Source organism: Coffea arabica, chromosome 11c (assembly GCF_036785885.1).
Source record: "Coffea arabica cultivar ET-39 chromosome 11c, Coffea Arabica ET-39 HiFi, whole genome shotgun sequence".
NCBI classification, from domain to species: domain Eukaryota; kingdom Viridiplantae; phylum Streptophyta; class Magnoliopsida; order Gentianales; family Rubiaceae; genus Coffea; species Coffea arabica.
In genome coordinates this window covers 5,783,501-5,804,833 of record NC_092330.1, presented here as the reverse complement: position 1 = coordinate 5,804,833, position 21,333 = coordinate 5,783,501, and the positions used below count along the sequence as shown (strand labels likewise).

Here is a 21,333-nt window from a genome sequence, read left to right as displayed (position 1 = left end):
TACCTCCTAGAGAATTTATGCTTTGAAATTCTAAAGGAAAAATGAGGATGTACTAGTTTTATTTTCAAACGATGATTGGAAATAATATATATATGCTTTAAGTATGTGTAATTCTTCGATTTTGGTAAATATGTGAATTTTACTTGAATTTCAATTTAAAAATTTGTGAATAACTGATAAGTTTGTTGAAATTTTGTATGTGATGGACTGATACAAGGTCAAAATTTTCTAAACTAGATTTTCCCCCTTGATTGTATACTGGTGTATTCTCACACTTGAAATCGTCTATGCTTTAAAAAAATAATAATAAATAATAATAATAATAAAAATATCTTGAGTTTTCGGAAGAACGGCGAACTTATGTTTTTATAATGAAAATCTTGAACTTGATAAGATTTTTGTTACTTTAAATACTCTTCTTAAGTTTTAAAATTCTTGGTTTTCAAGAAGGGTGAGGCTATCTTTAGGTGTACGGATTGAGGGAACTTTGAGATATAGAGTAACCGCATTCAAGAACACGCAGTTAGTGTGAATTGACTTAGTTTCCATTTGACACGTAAGTTAGCAAGTTGTACTTATTTCTTGGGTTTGAATTTGGAGCTTGAGACTTTAACTATAAAACCCTAAGACTGGTTATTCTTGGAGATGATGGTGCTCTGGTTGGTGGCTTGCTTATTAAAGATTTTGAACTTCGAATGGATAACCTTTGGTTTCCGCTTGTGTTATGGTTTGATTGGATCTAATTTCGTAAAGGCATGTGATCTGATTGGAATTAGTGATATTCGGACCCTTTGGTTTAATTAAGGACTTAGGAAGGGTGGTGCACGCCGTGAGACCTTTTGTATCCCGCTTGCATATACTTCTACATTTTGTGACCCTTAATTGCCTATATACAGTATTTGACATATTGGGGTTGTTTTGTGACTTCTTAACTCGTACTATAACCTTCGATACATGTAAAGAATCATGTCTTGATTCTAAATATTTTTGCAACTTGTATATGCATTAAGTTCTTTTATGATTAATTATTCCTTTTCTTGCGCTTATAGACTCCTATTAAGTATGGTAGCAGGAATAGGAAAAAGGGGTCGTGGCCGAGGGATTAGACAACCCTGTACTCGTGAGAAAAATTGATGGATAGTCTTATATAATTTAATGAGATCCTAGTACTGAATATGAATCGAGAATAAACCAAAAGATTAGATCTACCAGTGTATAATGGATTAACCTAGTTGGGAACTTAGTGAGATTTTCCTGTGTGAAATTTTAATAGCTGCTTTATACGTATATTATGATTAGCCCTGTAGCCATATTTCAACTTTTGTGAAAGTTTGAACTCCAAAAGTATTTCGTGGATTTGGTGAGATGACTTGAACTCATTATCAATTTGTTCTACTTGAACAAAAGCGCTTTCAATTTTACTTGACTAATACTATACCCAGAATCACTTGTTTTACTTTTCACAAAATTTATATATATATATATATATATATATGTATACATATTTTGAACTCGTTTGAGACACGAAATCAGATAGAGTTCAAGTTCGAATCTTTCTTAGGAACATGAATGCCCATTTGTTATGATTCAGAGATTAGAAATGATCGGGTTTTATGTACCAGTAGAGTTAACTCTTGAATGGATAAAAGGGTAGTAAAGGTATTGGATCACAGGTTATGCGAATATGAACCTACATGTTTACCTATCTTTCTTAAAGGTATTTTCTAAAATATACGTCTTACTCGAACATAGATTTAACTCGAAACTGTGAGGAAAAGTGTTGAAACACCCTCCATGTATATGTTATGATTATTATGTATATGTTTTAAAAATCAAGCATTAAGTTGCGTGATTAATATTCTTAAATCTATTTGAGAGATTTTAAATATGTATTGATGATTGTGGTTAAACATTATTTGAAATCTCTTACTAAGAAAATTTAGTTTTGGGTCGTGAAGAAAATTTGTATCTTTAACTCTAATTTTGAAAATTTTGAATCGCATTTTGCCACAGATACATTCAAAATATATCAAAAGTCTTGACCTTATCTTGTAAGTCATGATTGGTTTGATTTAGACAAATTTTGAGGAAAGGGATTTTGGTCCTGCTAGTGCGTAACAGTTTTTTTTTTGTTAGGATTTGGAACTTGTTTCATATGGCGTGTAATTTATAGTTTCACTACACACGTGAGTAAGACCTTAGAATGGAAGTACATATCATTATATCAAGAGGTATTACTTTAGTCGTGTGTGTGGATTTTCTTAAGTATCATTCGAGGAGAGGGATGAGTAAATATACCTGGATGACTTAGATGCGTGAGAATTTACAGGTTGTGGATAGTTGAGTTTCAAATTCTGATTTGCTACTTATTTAGATGCTTGAGCTGTTGATAGGCTAACAGTCAAGATTAAGAAAATGGATGAATGAAAAGTTTGGAAGAGATGCGTATAGAAATAGAAGTTCTTCACAAGGAGTTGGAATTCCAAACTAAATTGGCTGAATTCTGGGAAGAAAAAAAAAAGTCGAGAACTTAGGGTTGAAGATGGGATCCAATGTTTGATCGCCAATTTGAGATATTAAAAGTTGTGAGATTTGGGTGAGTGAAAGGAAATATTTGATGGCTTGAATGAGCCTAACGATTAAGGACCGGATGTTATATTTGGAATGGACGTTTGAGGCTATATATACATAGATTATTGAGATTTGAACGATGAGACTATTAAGAACAAATACTCCATAGCCTCACATAAACGAAAATTATAATCAAGGGTTAGGAGCAGCAAATAAGGGATTTAAAGTAGAGTTACTACCAACCGGGAATCCTAGAAACTGATGTGCTTAAAACCACTTCCAATTCAAGATGGGGATGCTTGAATTTTCAGTTATGCCAATTGGGTTGACTAATGTATTAGCAGCAATTATTGTATTAATGCATCAAGGTTTTAAATCGTAATAGGATTAATCTGTGATGGCATTTATTGATGATGTATTGATATACCCTAAAGTTTGAGAAGATCATGAAAAAAATACCTGATGGTAGTTTTATAAACCCCGAGAGAACGCTAACTTTTGTTAAGTTCAATAAATGTGAGTTCGATGGGAAGAAATAGCCTTTCTAAGTTATATAATATCTAAGGAAGAAATTATTGTTAACTCAGCTTAAGTGGAAGCTGTTTAAGAAGAAATGACTAGAAAAATCCTACCGAAATTTGGAGTTCTTAGAGGTAGTCGAATATTACCTTGGTTTGATCAGGGACTTCTAAGGATACGAGACTTGGCAAGTTATTTGAGATTCTAAATGTGAGGAAGAATTTGAAGGTGAAAATCGTTTAACCAGTGCACTTGTGTTGGCTTTACCGAGCGGATGAGGTGATTTTGTGATTTATACAGATGGTTCAAAGGATGGTTTAGAATGTATATTAATAATATATGATGAGGTGATTGTATATGCCTTCTGAAAGTTAAAATCTCCCGGAAGAAAGTAATCAACTCATGATTTGGAGTGAGTTGAAAAACGTAAGTCAATGATTGATCTGATAGGCTTAACCATGAAGGGAATGATATTGTTCTAAGTATGAATTTCGAGGACGAAATTCCTTTCAAGGAGGGGAGGATGTGAGGACCCGAAAATTTTCTTATTTTTATAGAATATTACTGGAATATTTAAATGATTATTTACTCATTTTCTCCGAATTATTTATTTCGACCATTTTAAATCCATTTATATGGAACGACGCCTCTTTATATTTTTAAAGCGGTTTGTTGAAAAATTCGCTTTTCGAAAATTTGTTTAGTCTGGAACGACGGGTGCACGTTTTTCTAGGCTATATTTGAATAGAGAGTGTATTAATATTGGAGAATTAAGAACGATCAATAATAGATTAAGAAAAGTTAATTGAGGAATTAATACTCAATTCACGTGAGGACTCGTAAAATTATTATTTTTAAACCCCTAATTTTGGCTCAATTAATTATCTATTTGGATTTTTGCCCCGAATATTATTTTCTATCCTTATTAGACCTAAATATATGGAATTATAGCTTCATTATATTTTAAAGTGACTTGTTTCAAAAATTAATTTTTCGGAAGCTCGATTAATGAAAATAGTGAAAGCGTGTTTGAAAATTTTAGCCAATTGGGGGTACGTTAAGCTCGGAAAATTGGAGACATATACAATGGTTTTAAAATACGTAAATTTAGGTTTAAGTACTCAAGTGATAGTTAGTGGTATGATCGTTATAAGAATTTCTCGAATGTTTCACTTTATCGCGCCTAAATTGAAAATACGCGTTTTCACGCGTGCGATTAATTGAGGGACTTTAAACCATTATCTTGGGATAATTAAGAGTGAGTAATATTTATATGAATATAAGTGCATTAGAGGTTTAGTGCACTAGAGAAATAAACTCGAAAGGAATCGAGCCCAAACGCGCACTATTGAGAGTTGACTTTGGAGTGATTTTTGCACCACACATTGTATCTTCCTTAGGAAGCTAAAATTTGACCAAACACTCTCTCTCCTAGTCTCTCTCTTGGCCGGCCATCAGCTGCAACAAACAACCTCCAAGTTTCAAAATTTCTTCTGACAAAAACCTCACAAATCTTCACCCAAATCCTACCAAATTTCATACACACTTAAATCTACTCTTGGACACCACTTTGAGCTGCAAAAAGGAGCTAAAACTCACGATTTTTCTGGATCAAAGGGGACCGAAAATTCTGCCTTGGTCTTTAAGGATGGTTGTTTCGGCCCGGATAGTCCGGGGCCTCACCCTGTGATGCTTCCAGGAAGTGTCGACTCGGCCCACTACCTAGCGAGGTGATATCGACCCAATTACCATCTCGGCTAGGATTTACAATTCATTAGCCGAGGTGATGCCTTGGTATCCGACAACTACAATAGGTGGGGTGTGACCCTGACACATGGTATCTGAATGACGGAAAGCTGCTCTGACACCTGCCGTCTGAACCTGGCCACTGTCTCGACGCAGCTTCCCACAGGGACTAGTCAAATCAACTTAATACGCTGTCCATATCAAATCTTTGGGAACCTGTGCTGGCAGACCCTCTTCCCAATCGATCCCCTATAAATACCCAACGTATCTACTGAGAAATGGGATGACCATTTTCTGGTAACACAAGCTATATCATCACTCTCCATTATATTGCTCTTTTAATACCGAACTAACTTAAGTTTCAGAGTTACACCGGGGGATTCAGCCCCTCTTGTAACCTAAGCAGGTGACCTCGCCGGTGTGACCTTTCTAGTCGGGACATGCCCCACTCCTGGTTCATTTCAGCCAGTCAGAAATCACTTCTTCAATTGGCGCCGTCTGTGAGAATGTGAAGACATCAGAATATGAAGCCTATGTGTTCTAGGAGCAGGAAAGCTCTCACTATTGGGGCTGAGCAGAGCAATGCAGCCCAGCAGGAAGATATTTCCGAAGGGCATGAGTCCCCAAGGACTCAGCCCGCAAACAAAGACGCCATAGCCCGTATGGCCGAGTTTGTGACCGAGAATCCTAACATTTTTGAGGAGTTGGGAAGGTACCTTAAGAGACAACGCAAGCAAAAGGCGGAGTCCTCTAAAAGGAAGTCAGATGGGTCTCCTGAAGGATCATCTGAAGAAGAGTCTGATGGGAGGCACCTAAGCCGGAGTGCTTGAAAACGGGCATTCTCTAAGGCCACCTCTAAGGTAGTCTCCCTGACTAAGGCATTTTCCCGAGGGCTCTTGGGACGACTGCCTGAGGAGGAACCTCGGCCCTTGGGAAGATCTGGGGTGGATTAAATGAGGGCTCTACCTTTCACTGATGATATCAATGAGGAAAGGCTTCCTCCAAATTTCAAACTCCCATTGATACAATCTTATGATGGCCGAGGTGATCCCGAAGATCACATCCATGCCTTCATATCAGCTTTCCGCTTATATTGCATCCCTGACCCAGTCATTTGCCGAGCTTTTCCAGTGTTCCTCCAGGGGACAACTCGCAAATGGTTCTGGGGTTTAGAACCTAAGAGCATCTCAACCCTGGGGGAATTAGTGGAGAGATTTCTCCATCGGTTTGTGTCATCCCGACCTACGATCAGGACCTCGGCTTATCTGCTGAATATGCAACAGAACCCTGGAGAGTCACTTCGGTCGTACGTCCAAAGGTTCCACGAGAAAAGTGTGCAAATACCTGACCCCAATGAACAGGTGATCATCGTTGCCTTTACCCATGGGCTCGTTGCCGGGGTATTCAACACGGGGATCCACAAGAAATATCCCCGCACGCTCCACGAACTGTGGCTGAAGGTCGAGAAGGGCATACAGGCCGAAGACCTCAACCGCATGAAGAAAGATGTCCAAGTCGCCCGCTCGAGGGCTGACCCCCGAAGGGGGAAAGATCTTGGCCGAAGTGAAGCAGGGACAGGGAGTGCCTTCCAAAGTCCTGACCGAGATCGCCGCAGCGTGTTTGACAGGATCTCTAAGGGGAAATCATCCATCCCCGAGTCTGAGTTGACCCCTTTGAACACTACCCGATCCCGTGTGTTGTCCGTAATGGAACAAAACAACCTCGGGAAGGCACCTCCGAAGATGTTCGGAAGCCGAGACAAGAGGAACTCAAACCTCTACTGCCTGTAGACACCAAATTTTTTATTTTTTAACTTTATTTGTTTAATTAATTTTATAGGTTTATTTGTTTCAATTCTAGGGTTTTTATTTGTATTTTTATTTTAGTTTGTTCTGGTTTACTTTATTTTTTATTATTTATTTTTGTCTTCATACTAAATTTCAAAAACAAAAAAAGAGAAAAAGAAAAAGCAAAAAAATGACACGTGGAAGGGGCATGCATAGGGACAAGTGTCCCTTTATTTTGTTTGACAACACAACACCTTCTAGGTGAGGTGTTGAGACACTTGGGGGGCTGAGGAAATTTTGGAAGAAATAAAAGGAAAATGGAAGAAATAGGATAGGGGGGTTACGGGAAAAAGGAGAAAAGGAGGTAAATGAGAGGGAAGCTCGGCTAAAGAAAAAACAGAGGGCAACAGAGATCTGTGGGCGGCTGAAAAAAAAACTGAGGAAGAAAGAACAACGGGGAGAGCAAGGAGGATCTGGGGAGCAAAGGGATAACGGCGGAAAAAAAAAGAAAACAGCGGAGAACTAAGAAATAGAGAGAGCTACGGTTGAGGAACAAACAGAATTTAGGAGATGGAGGAAATAAAGGATCTGGTGTGGTGGTTGGAGTGAGAGAAGGAGGAGTGCGGCTAAGTTCTGGAGTAAAGGAACGAAAGTCGAGAGGAAAAACAGTGAAAGGGAGGAAAAGGCAAGAAACGCGAGGGTTTCGGGGAAGAACCAACAAGGAAAAGGAAGAGACGGCTAGAGGAAGCAAGAATGGTTTCTGGCAGATTGAGTGAGGATAGGAAATCTGAGAGAAAGCTTGAGGGCTGAGGGTCAATCTAGGCTGCAAAGGGAAGAGAAAGGAAATGAAGGAAAAGCTGCAGAATTTTGCGCAACAAGGGCTGATTTTCAGCCATCTTTGAGCTCTAATATCTCTTTGATCTTTGCTCCTTTCAAGAAATTTTCAAGTTCTGCACCAACTAGGAAGTAAGGGGAGAAGTTTTCGTTCAGAAATCATTCGCAGAAAACATTGATAAAGTCTTCGAATTTGCCCCCAAAACCGCTGCTTGATTTCACTGGTACGGGTTCGACGCCACAACGAAGCGATTCCAGCGGTTTCTTTTTCACGGCATTTCCTGTCCTGATTTCGAAAAAAGTCTTCATCAGGTATCACCCCAAAACAATGCTCCAACTCATTTCACTTTCATTTGTTTTCACGTTCCTGGGCTTTGTTTTTTCAGTTTTTTTGCTGTTTTTCTTTTTCCGTAGCCCGCAATCTGCCCGTTTGTTTTGCAATCTATCTTGTCAGAATTCATTGCATGAAATTGGGATGGATTTTTTTGTCTGTAATTTGGGTATATAAGTCTCTGGCATTTGGGCTTTAAACCTTGAGAAAAATGGCCGCGAAGTTGCATTAGAAATATTGCAGCACAAAGCAACCCAACGAAGAAGATGAAGTCTTCATAGGCTGCATGAAATAATTCCTATAAATTGCGCTTTGACCCCTGTTCTTTCATGTAATGCCTTTATGGCCCAGAAACTTTGGAAAATCAATTAATTTGGTCCCTTTCAAATGTTAATTTCCTTTGATATGCTCTAATTTGTTTTGGGCAGTTGGTTTAGGAGTTGTAAGATGAAATTTGAGCATTTAACGATTCTTGATAATTCTTAGTTTAATTCGGATTTTAGTAGAATTTTGGTAATTTTGTTGCTTAATTATAACAGATGGGTTATCTTCCATTTTTGCGAAGTTTAAATTTTGATTTTGCTATGTTTACTCTTGAGTCGTTAATTCTACTTTTTCTTCCTTTTAGACCCCCTGACATTCAATAAATTGACCCCTCGTGCTTCTTTGATTTCACAAGCAAGTCTCTACTTGTTTCAATTTTTTAAACATGGGTCATTTGCCTCCTTTTAAGTGCCTTTTGATTGATTCAATTTTATGCTTATTCCCACTTCATGTGATGGTTTCTTATTTAAAGTGATGCCTTGACTTTTTTTTTTATTATTTTGGAGGGCAAATAAGTAATTTCACTTCGTTAGGGCTCCAACTCAAGGGAGGTACACCCTATCCTTTATTTCTTACTTTATTTGATCCTATGTGCGCACTTATATGACTACATGAGCTTAATTGCATGCCTTTTGAATGTTTTCATTTTATTTATTTATCTGTTTATCCACTTTATTTGTTTTAGTTTTGTATATTTACTTTTAATTTTGATCATTTGAAAGGCACTTGAATGCCGAAGTTGTAATAGTTAGGGATTTAATTATTTTATTTTATTTTATTCTTTTCCCCTTAGATTGTAGTAGGGCATCCCCAAGTGTAATAGTTAGGGGTTCATTTGCTTCATTTGTCTTGTGTGTTTTTTGCATGCTTATGTGTTGTGTGTTACTTGCTTTTTTAGGGCCTTGCATCTAGATACCATGCTTATGTGTTATGTGCTATATGTGATTTATGTGTTTATTTGCTTTATTATGCTTTACATGATTTATTTGATTGCAGTGAATGTGTGACATCACCACGCTAGTCCAACGCTAGTTGTGGTCCCTTTCCCGAATCCACACTAGTCCAACGCCAGTTGTGGCTCATTGTTCCGATTTTTCACTAGTCCAATGCTAGTAGGAATTCATAGATATGGGCTAGTCCAATACTAGACCCTTAGGAACCCTTCGAGCATTAGAGCATGGTTGTGTGAATAAACATTTCATCTCATGCATTTTTTCACTTTTTAGGGTCTTTTATCATTTTTTGCATGACATCCTTCCTACACATATATTCCTTCCCCCATATGTATATTCCTTACCCCTTTGTATGAACACATAACATTAGACTTGCATTTCATTTAAGAAATAGAATTAGGGTAGGGCATTTGTTTGATTAGATAGGGAAAGACCCCTTAAGTATGGGATATGGACGAGTTTGACTTTTTCTAGCCTTAGCACGCTCTTATTCTCTCTATCAAAGGGAAAATTGAGTCACAGTCTAGGGTTCCCCCCGTACCCATTTTGCATTCCTCTAGGGCTCATGCATTTTCATTTTGCACATGATCACTTTCACCATTCTCACTTCACACACCACTACTTTTTACATTATTCACTCTTCACACTATCACTTTGCACTCACACTTCACATTCTTTTCCCGTTTCCATATTTTCACTTCACACAACTTTTATTTTGCACATTTTCACTCTACCACTTATACTTTATATACTATCACTTGCACACATGCACTTCATACTATCACTTTACATACCTCACCTTGTACATCCATTTGCACACTTCCACTTACACATTTATTGTCTTTTATTACTTTCACTTCATACAAACTCATGTTTTCACATTGCCTACATTCATTCCACTCATTTTCACATGACTTGCATTATTCGTGACTTCTTCGAAGAGTCCTTATTGGGCGTCACAATTAATGTGATTGGTACCACCAAGTAAGTTTTGAAGATACATTTCGACCCCCCGAAACCCTCCTAGGTCTAGGGTATGCATTCATATAGTACATCCAAATGTGATAAATCCTTAGGTTAAAATAAGAAAATCTTTGACTAAATCGCGCAACTAGCCTTGGTTAGATTGAAAGGGTGCCTTGGATTCTTATCCTTGCCTTCCCTTTCTTCAAATGTGACTCCCGAATCTTTTTCTCTGATTTTCATAGATTTGGAGTCATTTAAAAATTCATCAGGTAAGAACATATTAAGTCATTTTCAAGTCCCATTTAGACCCATATTTTTTCATTTTCTTTTTAAATCAAAAATTCATTTTCCTTAACTAAATTAATTATTCTTATAAAAAATGGGGCGCGACACTGCTTGTATCACCGAGACATCGGGCATGAGACTGAGGACTGCAACGACCTCAAAAGGGAGATTGAGAACCTCATCAGGTAAGGACATCTAAAGCAGTTCATCCGCCGAGGGGGAGGTCATCGTAATGAATCCCGACGTGATGGACGAGAGGATCCTAGGGAGACAAAAGGGCCTCCCCGAGACAGATCTTCAGGTCAGGGGCTAGGATATGAGTCAAACATTGTTGGAGTCATCAACACTATCGCCGGAGGTCCAACGGGAGGGGATAGTCAGAACTCCCGGAAGAGAACCTACAGGCAAGCTAACCCGGATCAAGCCGAGTCAAGCTCTCGCCTATCCGAGGCGATCTCCTACGGGCCCAGTGATCCTGTCCCAACTGCCTCTAGTAGTCACGAGACCTTGGTGATTGAAGTGCTCACCAACAATTATATTGTGAAGAAGGTCTACATTGACCCGGAAAATTCGGTGGACGTCATGTACCTCCGTACATTTGAGAGCCTTAAGTTGGCCAGGGGATGCATGACCCCAGTAAGGACCACCCTGGTAGGGTTCGGGGGACACGTCGTGCATCCCGAAGGGATGGTGATTCTGACAGTGATTGTGGGGCATCACCCTCGTTGTCGAACCATTCCAGTCAACTTTGTGGTGGTAAAGGTTGACTCCCCGTATAACTTGCTTCTAGGTCGACCCACGCTTAATGCTTTGCGAGCGGTATACTCCACATACCACCTAAGCTTTAAGTTTCCTACCCCCGCAGGGGTAGCCGAGGTCAGCAGCGACTTCTGCACTGCCCGGGAGTGCTACCTCGCCACTTTATAAGCAGCTTCCACGTCGGCCTCCGATACGAGGTCCGAAAAGAGGTCAAACATACTTTCGATAAATTGCATCGATCCTCAGCAATCTGAGAAGCTCTCGAGGTTGGAGACAGGAGATGAGGTGGAGGAAATCTCCCTGGACCCCATGAGGCTGAACCAGACAGTCTGCATCGGCATTCATCTGCCTGGATCGATCAAGAAAGGTATGGCGAACCTCCTCATAGAGTATCAGAACGTCTTCGCTTGGGCCGCAGATGAGGTCCAAGGAGTCCCGCATCACCTCATGGTGCACGAGCTGAACGTTGACCCCCAAGCACGCCCGGTCAAACAGAAAAGGAGGCATCTCAGCCCTGAACGCAGCTGAGCTGTAGGAGAAGAAGTGGACAAGCTCCTACCTGCTAAGATAATCCGGGAGGTCCAATATCCGACCTGGTTATCCAACCCGGTCATGGTCAAGAAGGACACGGGGGCTTGGAGAATGTGCGTCGACTTTACCGATCTCAACAAAGCCTGCCCCAAGGACTGCTACCCATTGCCCAAAGTCGACACCCTGGTGGATTCGGCAATGGGTTATGAGATCCTTTGTTTCCTTGATGCGTTCAAGGGGTATCATCAGATCGGAATGAGTCAAGAAGATCAAGAGAAGACGGCCTTCTACACCGACCAAGATACATACTGTTATACTACCATGCCCTTCGGGCTGAAGAATGCCGGAGCCACATATCAGCGCCTGGTTAACCAAGCCTTTAGGTCCCAGATCGGCAGAAATGTCGAAGCCTATGTGGACGACATCTTCCTCCAAATCCAGATGACCTCTACTTTCCTGGCTGACCTGAACGAGGTCCTTGATGTCCTTCGGAGAACCCGAATGATGTTAAATCCCAAGAAGTGTATTTTTGGGGTCACTTCGGGAAAATTCTTGGGTTACCTCGTCTCCAGGCGAGGCATAGAAGCGAATCCGGATAAGGTAAGAGCGATCCAGGAAATGTCTCCACTTCGGTGTATCCGCGATGTGCAAAGGCTTACAGGACGGTTGGCAGCCCTGAATTGGTTCTTGTCTCAATCGGCCTCCAAGTCGTTGCCCTTTTTCAAGGTTCTGAAGAAAGCTGACAACTTTTCCTGGACTGAAGAATGTCAACAGGCGTTTGAGCAGCTGAAGGATTACCTTCACCACCTTCCAACGCTCACCTCACCTCGTCCAGGGGATAGGTTGTGTACCTATCGGCCGCAGTCGAAGCCTTCAGTGCCGTGCTGATAAGGGAGGAAGGTGTACAAGTTTCAGTTTACTACGTCAGCCGGGTCCTCCGAGGTCGGGAGACCAGGTACATACAAGCAGAGAAACTTGTGCTAGCCTTAATTCATGCGGCCCGCAGGCTTAAACCCTACTTCCTAACCCACCACATCTGTCTAAGAACTGACCAGCCCCTCAGACAAGTCTTATCACGATCGGAGGCGTCCGGACACCTTACTAAACGGGCCATCGAGTTGGGAGAGTACGACCTGTCTTACGAACCTCGTACAGCAATCAAACCTCAGGCTCTCGCGGACTTCCTAGCCGAGATCACTTTTGATGAGGTGAACGAGTCCACCCCGGCCACCGCTGAGCCTCAGCGGTGGATTCTGCATGTGGACGGCTCGTCTAACAGTGAGGGTAGTGGAGCAGGTTTGCTCCTCGAAGACCCCCAGGGAGAGGTGTGCTCATATGCCCTAAGATTTACCTTTGCTGCCTCAAACAATGAGGCCGAATATGAAGCAGTCATTGCCGACTTGCAACTGGCTCGTAAAATCGGGACTGCCCACATCTTGGTCTACAGTGACTCCCAACTCGTCGTGTGCCAGATAGTGGGAGAGTACGAGGCCAGAGAAGAGGTGATGCATCGCTACCTCTCCTAGGTCCTCCAGTTGGCGACGCACTTCAAGTCTTTCGAAATCCAAAGGATACCGTGGTCTCAGAACAGAAGGGCTGATGCCCTCTCCCGGCTTACGTCCACCTCGTTTTCTGATTTGAACAAGACGGTTCTTGTGGAAGTCTTAGCCGAGCCGGGATACCTAGGGGAGGTCGTGTACCCCATCTACCCTGGGGACACTTGGATGGGCCCTTTGATTCGATTTCTCAGCCAGGGGGAGCTTCCCGAAGACCGAACTGAGTCGAGAAAACTTCAACGTAAAGCAGCTCGGTACGCTCTTCGACAAAATCTCTTATACAAGAGGTTGTACCTCGGCCCGTGGCTGCGGTGTATCACGCCAGAAGAGGGAGAGAGGATCCTTCAAGACATACACGAGGGACTCTGTGGTGCTCACGTCGGCTACAGGATGCTCGTTAAGAAAGCTTTGTTGCTCGGGTATTTCTGGCCCACCATGAGGGTAGATGCCCAGGTGATGGTCCTTAGTTGCCCTTCTTGCCAGCACCACTCTCCTGAGCACCACCAACCGACCAATCTTATGATCCCCATCACCTCGCCATGGCCGTTCGAGCAATGGGGAACTGACATAATCGGCCCATTTCTCAGAGTTCCGGGCAATTATGCCTACGTGGTGGTAGCAGTGGACTACTTCACCAAGTGGGTTGAGGCAGAACCTCTAAGGAGTATCACTGGGTCAGCAGTTCAAAAATTTTTCTGGAAGAACGTGGTTTGTCACTTCGGCCTACCCCAAGTGGTCATCTCTGATAACGGCAAGCAGTTTGCGGATAATCCTTTCAAAGCGTGGTGTGAAAACCTGGGAATCAAACAGCATTTCACTTCGGTTGGACATCCCCAGGCTAATGGACAGGCCGAGAAATTCAACCCCACTATCCTTCATGGTTTTAAAACCAGGCTACATCGGGTTGGGTCATCATGGATGGAAGAACTTCCCAGCGTGCTGTGGTCTTACCGAACCACCCCGAGGTCAGCAACCCAAGAAACCCCGTTCTCTTTGACTTATGGGTCCGAAGCCGTCGTCCCAACCGAATTCATTACTCCGAATCCACGGATGGCAGCATACGCCGCCGAAGTCAACGAGGAGGAACGGCGAGTTGACTTCGACCTCGCCGAAGAGAAGCCTGATATGGCCGCGGCCAAAGTTGCTCTTTATAAAAATATCCTAACTGGCTACTACAATGCTCGGGTCAAACACTTGCGATTCAATCCGGGAGACTTGTGCTCCTAAAGAAGTTGGTCAGCCGAGCTGAGTCTCAGGGTAAATTAAACTCCAAGTGGGAGGGACCATACCGTGTTATCGAGTCCAGTCAAAATGGATATTGTAAATTGGCATACCGAGATGGCTTTCGGGTGCCTCGGACCTGGCATGCCGAAAATCTTAAATTATACTACCCTTGAAGGGTACGTGCTTTTAAATTCCAGTTTTTCGAGTTATTTTTCACTTAGTTTCATTTTATTATAAGTGAAAAATAAGGGGACAAAGCAGCAGTAAAAAGTAGAAAACTGAGCTCAATGGAAAGGAATTTAAAAATACGGACAGTTGTATTGAAGCACAAAAAAGTTGTAAGTACAAAAAGTAGAAAATCGAGGTCATGGCCTCGGCCTTCAATTACAAAAAGAGGAGTGCTTCTAAGCACTCCCTACCCCGGGGTCCTGTTCCCCCATGGTCTCACCGCCCGCCTCGGCATCTTGATGTCCTTCAGCTCTTCCGCCAGCCTGGTCTCCTTTAAGGCCGTCGCCGTTTAACTCAAACTCCTGAAGCCATTTGTTAAACTTAGCCCGGATCTCGGCTAGGTCTCTTCCGGCTTGGATACCCTCAGCCATGCGGTCGTACAGTTCCTTGGCGTCCTCATTATAGTGTGGAGCGCTTTGAAGGGACTCCAGCTACACAGAAGAAAGAAAGGGCATCGCATCGTTAACAGCCGACGTGTAGCCGAACATAAACCTCGGCCGTGTGAGCTCGCCGAGGTCGCGAGTGAAGGACTCCGATTTCCGGAAGGCCTCCAAGGCAGTGATCCCGGCCTTGTCTATTGCCTCCTTGGTCGACTGTTCTTCTTGGACCCTTCTTTCTTTCTCCTCGTCAAGGGCGGTTATCAGGGAGTTTTTCGTGACTTCGGCTTTGTCTCGCTCCAGCTCGGTTGCCCTCAGCTTCTCTTCCAGATCGGCGATCTTCTTCTGGAGCTCGGCGGGTGGTTCATAAATTTGCATGAAGTGCCCGTATCGTTGGAGCATCTCAGCAAAGAAGGCCGTTGTGAAGGTCCAGGAGACCGAGGCGCTCTGCATCAGCTCGGCGGGAGTGAGTTTTCTGGCGTAAGTACTGTCCCGCGGCAATAGCGAATGCACGAGGAGCTCATGTGCGACCAGGGGGTTCTTGCAGCGGTCGTTGACATTGACCTCTCACTCCGGACACCAATGTGCTCCGGAGTGCCTCTTATCCTTCCCGCCCTCCTTTGAGGGCACATGATGGAGGTTGAATAGCGAAGACCCTGTGACAGAGTTCTCCGGAAATACAGTTACACCTTGTCCCCGAGGTGGAGAGGTTATGGTGACTCCACGGAAAGGAACCCCCACCCGGATGGCTGAGGTTCTGGACCTCCCAGGCGTGGCCGAGGTGCGTGAACCTTCGCCCACGATCACCACGGGAGGCTCGCGGTCGCCCGTCGCCGTGGTGGATTTCTTAGCTGGCCTGGTGGAGGACTCAGCAGCATCCTTGCGCTTCTTGGGTGGTCTCTTCACAACCTCGACGTCTCCCGAGGTTATCAAGTCAGAAATCCTCGCGCACTGCAAAGCGTGAAGAATAGTTAGTTAGAATTCAAGAAAGATAAACAAAAAAGAAAAATGGAAAAGTACAAGGTTTTTGAAACTTAGAAGAGAAGAAGACGGGGGGTCCGAGCTGGTCAAGACTCAGCTGATCCCACCTTCCACGAGCACCACTTCGAAAAAATCCCAACAATTAATCCTGAGACCCGACCCCATTAGCTTCTTAAAGTTGCGTTCTTCCAGTTTGTCCGGGGACGTCTCTTTGACCGAGGTGGGAGGCCTCCACCAGAACCCCCGGGGGAAGTCCTCGACCGGGACAAAGATGAAGTTTCTTTTCCATTCCTTTATTGAGGTCGGGGCGTCTTCCACCAACTTCGGAACCTTATTTCCGAAATAGAACCAATCCTTCTCGCTCCCGCTGTTCTTAAGCGAATAACAACGGCGGAAGGGGTTGACAGTAGGCTCTATCTCTTGATGTCGGCAGAGTAACTGAAGCCGACGAGGACGCGAATTGCATTAGGAGTGAGCTGAGTGATTCTCACCCCCCAATACCTCAAGCAATCCAGGAGAAATTTTGTTGTTGGCACTCTGAGCTCGACTTCCAGTTGATCCACGTAGATGGCCACCCTACTCTTCGGAGGTAGTGCAGCTGACTGGTGTGGCTGGGGCAGGTAGATGCTGTAGTCCCTCCTCCATGGGTACTTGCGAACTACCTCGGCTACTGAGGCTTGCCCCATGTTACTACTGAAGGCCGGCATCTGGCCGTAGTTAAGCGTCGACAAGTTCGGAGGGAAGGATGACTCTTGTACGCCCTCGTCCCTAGGGACCTCATTCCCGAGGTCATCATTGTACAGGATCTCGGCTTCGACCTCGATCTCCTCGTGCTGCCCCTCAGATGGCCCGGCTCGATGAGACGCCTCAACACTTCCTTCCCTGACATCGGACGCAGTTCTATCCTCGGAGGGATCGGGCCTCTCTGCCTCGGTAAAGTCGGGCCTCACTGTCTCTTTGTGTGTGCGAGTTGTTCTAGCCATTAGTACAGAAAGAAAAGGACTTACTCAGAAGATGCAGTTTAGAGGAATTGCCGAAGTGAAAAGACACAAGAACAAAGTTCTGGGGTGATTCGAAATTTCTGGTAAAGAGTAAAACGGTGAAAGGGAACCCCTATTTATAGGCCAGCAGGGTGAAACCGAAAGGGTGTCACCTTTGGGATTCCCTAGGGTACACTCTTCCCCTCATTAATGAGGGTACTATTCATCTGACAGCCGATCCCACGTCTATCCATGGATCTATCATTAAAGCCGACAGCCATCGTTTCACCTCTATCCCAGTCCCATCCACACAGTCATGATGTATCCTTGCTGTGTTCCGTGTTCTACACGCTAATTAGCCTCGGAAAGTGACGACCTCGGAAACAACGACCTCGCCCTTCTCGAAGCTTGGGGGGCTTAGTGAGGATGGTTGTTTCTACCCGGATAGTCCGGGGCCTCACCCTGTGATGCTTCCAGGAAGTGCCGACTCGGCCCACTACCTAGCAAGGTGATATCGACCCAATTACCACCTTGGCTAGGATTTACAATTCATTAGCCGAGGTGATGTCTTGGTATCTGACAACTACAATAGGTGGGGTGTGACCCCTGACACATGATGTCTGAATGACGGAAAGCTGCTCTGACACCTGCCGTCTGAACCTGGCCACTGTCCTGACGCAGCTTCCCACAGGGACTAGTCAAATCAACTTAATACGCTGTCCATATCAAATCTTTGGGAACCTGTGCTGGCAGACCCTCTTCCCAATCGATTCCCTATAAATACCCAACGTATCTACTGAGAAAGGGGATGACCATTTTCTGGTACCACAAGCTATATCATCACTCTCCATTATATTGCTCTTTTAATACCGAACTAACTTAAGTTTCGGAGTTACATCGGGGGATTCAGCCCCTCTTGTATCCTAAACAGGTGACCTCGCCGGTGTGACCTTTCTAGCCGGGACATTCCCCACTCCTGGTTCATTTCAGCTGGTCAGAAATCACTTTTTCAGTCTTCAACTAAAGTAGGTAATGATCCAACACTCTAATCTTGGTTTATAGAGGTTGTTTAACACCTTTAAACTCTTGTATTCATATGGGTTGTTGTTGTTGTTGAAAAATTTGGAAGGTGGGCTCTATGAGCTCCCACCCTTGTCTTGATGGCTGATGTGATGATTAATGATGGGTTTAATCTTGGATTAGTACTTAAATTAGTGGTTTGTTGGTGGAAAATTGATGGAAACTCATGATGGGTGCAAAGGCCAAATCTGACCATTTTGCCCCTGCTTTGTTCGGCCACTTTAATTCAGAAATTTGAGGATTTAATGAGTTGATTGTGTTGTTTACATGTTGTAGTAGTTTTATAAAAATTTTCATTGAAAAATATTGAGTTTTGGTTGGTCAAATGAATTTATTTCCCAAAGCTAGTAATCTGGAAACTGTTTCCGTAATGCTCGGACCAGTGTTCGTATTTCATCCATAACTCCGTGCTTCGACGTCGAAATCAAGTACCGTCAGTGGAATTTGAAACTAGACATTCACACCTTTCCAACGGTTTGAAATACACATTCTGGTTCCAAGTGTGTGAGCCAAACCGGTCGTTTTAAGAAGGCTGCCCTGTTTCTCTGTTCTGCTGGAACGATTTGATGATGCTGCAACTTTAGGCTTAATTTCGAGCCAGTTTCATGCTGAATCTTAAAATGATTTCTTCTGTGAAATTATAGCTCTATGAATGTATTTTCCAACACTATCAACCATGCTCAATTCCGAGTTAAATTGAGTGAGTTACGATCAAAATACGGTGACTGCCCTGTTCTTGAAAACCCTTGGTTTTGGACAGATTTGATGTGAGACTTGTCGTGGTCTTACTAAATGAATTTCTTGGTGCTAAACACCTACCAAATGTACCATGTATGTTCCTTAGACTTTTCTTGCACAAATGAACCATGTTTGGAGGTTTTCCTTAGCCGAATGTTTGGAAACGGAGAGAAATGGAGCTAAAGGCAGTTCTGCCTTAGTAAATTCAAAACTTTGGTTGATTGGTTAACCACCTTTCCGAAGGTATTTTTCCACGAAATTTGATAGAGAGATGCCCTTCATATAGGAGTACTATACTGCAAAATTTGGTACCAATCCAAGTCCGTTTCGACACTTAACTAAAGGTCCACAGTCGGAAACCCAAATCTGGAAATCGTTCAACAGTCTTGAATTTTTCCCAATTTTGAGCTACCATATCTTGGTGCTCGACACTCCAATTCTTGATCCGCTTTTTCTGTTGTAAACCTCACTTGCAACTCTAATTGAGTTACAAATTTCAGAGGCTAGCTCGCAACGTGTCAATTTTACCGAATTTCCAAATTTAGCGAAAAACCAACCCCGGCTCAATTCTGAGTGTTCTGGAACAGCAACTTTAAGCTCATTTTTGAATACTTTCCACTTAGATTCATGGAAAAGTATTTTCTAAGAACTTTTAGTACTTTCAAAGAGGTTTCCAACGGTGCCAAGTTTTCCAATTTTTGACATGTAAAATGTGAGATACGATTTTTCAAAATATCGTATCAAAACTGAAAATTTTTCGAATTTCAAAAGAAGGGAGTTTTCAAGTACTCCTTATCCCTTCGGTATTACTTGAGCGTTTTATACTTGATTTTCCAAAATGAAAACTCGATCGCTCTTGTACTTTAAGAAATTCCAGTTGAACCTCGATTTACGAGTAATTGAGGTTCATTTTCGTGAAATTTCCTTAGATTGTATTAGTGTACAATCTTCCTTGATAATTGGGATATATGAATGATAATACATTATTATTTGCTCAGGCGCACACGAGAACCTTCAAGAGGATCCTACCGTGAACACTTGAACTTCCAGAAAAATATTTCTTCTTGAGTGCTCGGTGAGTGTCAAGTGTATGACTACTTGAACTCTATGGACTTGATTCATGCTTGGCTTACCTGATTACATGCTTAGCCTACTTGGTTTTGAAAATGGAGTCGAGTGTGTATATTATCGCACTCGTTCTCATTTGAAACAAATGACTCATGCTTAACATGGTTTGCCTGGTTTACATGACCTGAAATACATGTTTAAACCTGTCAAATGCTTGAATACATGACATGGTATGCTATGGCTGCATACGTCGATGGAGTGAATCTCCTCGACACTTATATGATACATGGGGGACGCCAAACTCATAGGCCGACCTTGGAACACGAGCCGGCATGGGTTTGGTAGGGAACCTCGGTGAACCATGAGATTCACATGATAAACTTGATCTATTGGAGAGATTTTGCTTGGCATACTCGTGGAGTATCGCCTCAAAAATGTCGTGTGGGCCCGAAACGGTGTATGGGGGACGGATGAGAAGTAAGTGGTGATCTACGGTTTGGAAATATCAACTCGGTTGACGGAGAGTCATCGCGGGAAGATATACGAATGAACTGGCAAAGCAAGTGGAACTTAGCTCCTGAGAGCTATCATATCCTTGAATTGTTTCTGATTATATTTTTGGTTGGCATTACTAATTACTTGCAAGCTATTACTTGAATCGTTACTTGGGTTTGTTACCTGAACTATGTACCTGCATGTGTGTTCTTGGCCTCACGAGCGTTTTGCTCACCCTGTAGATTTATTTTCCTTAGCAGGTTTGAACTCGGAGGTGTATTGGAAAAACCCTCATGATGTACTTTTGTTATGATTTCTATTATATTTTGGCTATGCCTTGGTTTTGGGTTGTATTTTGGGAATTGAAATGTAACTTTTGGGGCATGATGTATATTTGAGAATCATGATGTATTTTGAACACCCGACGTGCGGGTTGGATAATGGATGACTGTTGTTAAGCTTGAACTCTTCCGCATTTACTGTATTTAAGTTATTTACTTGTGTTGTGTATGTAGACACCAAATTTTTGAATCATTTCATTTTTTACTTTTGGTTTATTTTTATTTTTAGTGATAATTATTATTTATTAATTTCATAATCTTTGTTTTGGGTGTTTTCTAGTTTTCTACAGCATTTTAGATTATTATTGTCTATTGTTTCATTTTAGTTCTATTTTTTGTATTCGTGTTTCGCCCTTTAGTTGTTTATTTTTATTATAAGACTTTTAACATAAAAATTTGTAAGAAAAAAAAGAGAGAAAAGAATTTGTTCACAAAATATGTTTATTTCTTTTAAAATTCAACTTTTTGGCATTTTTATTTATTTTTGTTAGGTTATTTTGAAAAAAAGAGAAAAAGTGAAAAAATGATGAAAATGGAAAATGAAAAAAAAGGAAATTGGATTTTTGCACTTTGTTGTTTCTAGTTTATTTATTTTTCATCCAAAATTAATTAAATTGCTTTTGTTATTTATTTTTATTATTATCAATTTTGTTTTTAAT

The 21,333-nt window shown here is 42.3% G+C and overlaps 1 protein-coding gene across 1 annotated transcript; it reads left to right on the top strand.

Annotated features, from left to right (window-relative positions):
- The first annotated feature begins 5,789 nt into the window (after positions 1–5,789).
- LOC140016437 (uncharacterized) lies at positions 5,790–6,626 on the top strand. Its single transcript, XM_072069953.1, has one exon. The coding sequence runs from the start codon at positions 5,790–5,792 to the stop codon at positions 6,624–6,626; it is 837 nt and encodes a 278-aa protein (XP_071926054.1).
- Positions 6,627–21,333: the final 14,707 nt, after the last annotated feature.

Coding starts and splice junctions, on each gene's coding strand:
- LOC140016437 (XM_072069953.1), top strand. CDS start 5,790: ATGAGGGCTCTACCTTTCACTGATGATATCAATGAGGAAAGGCTTCCT.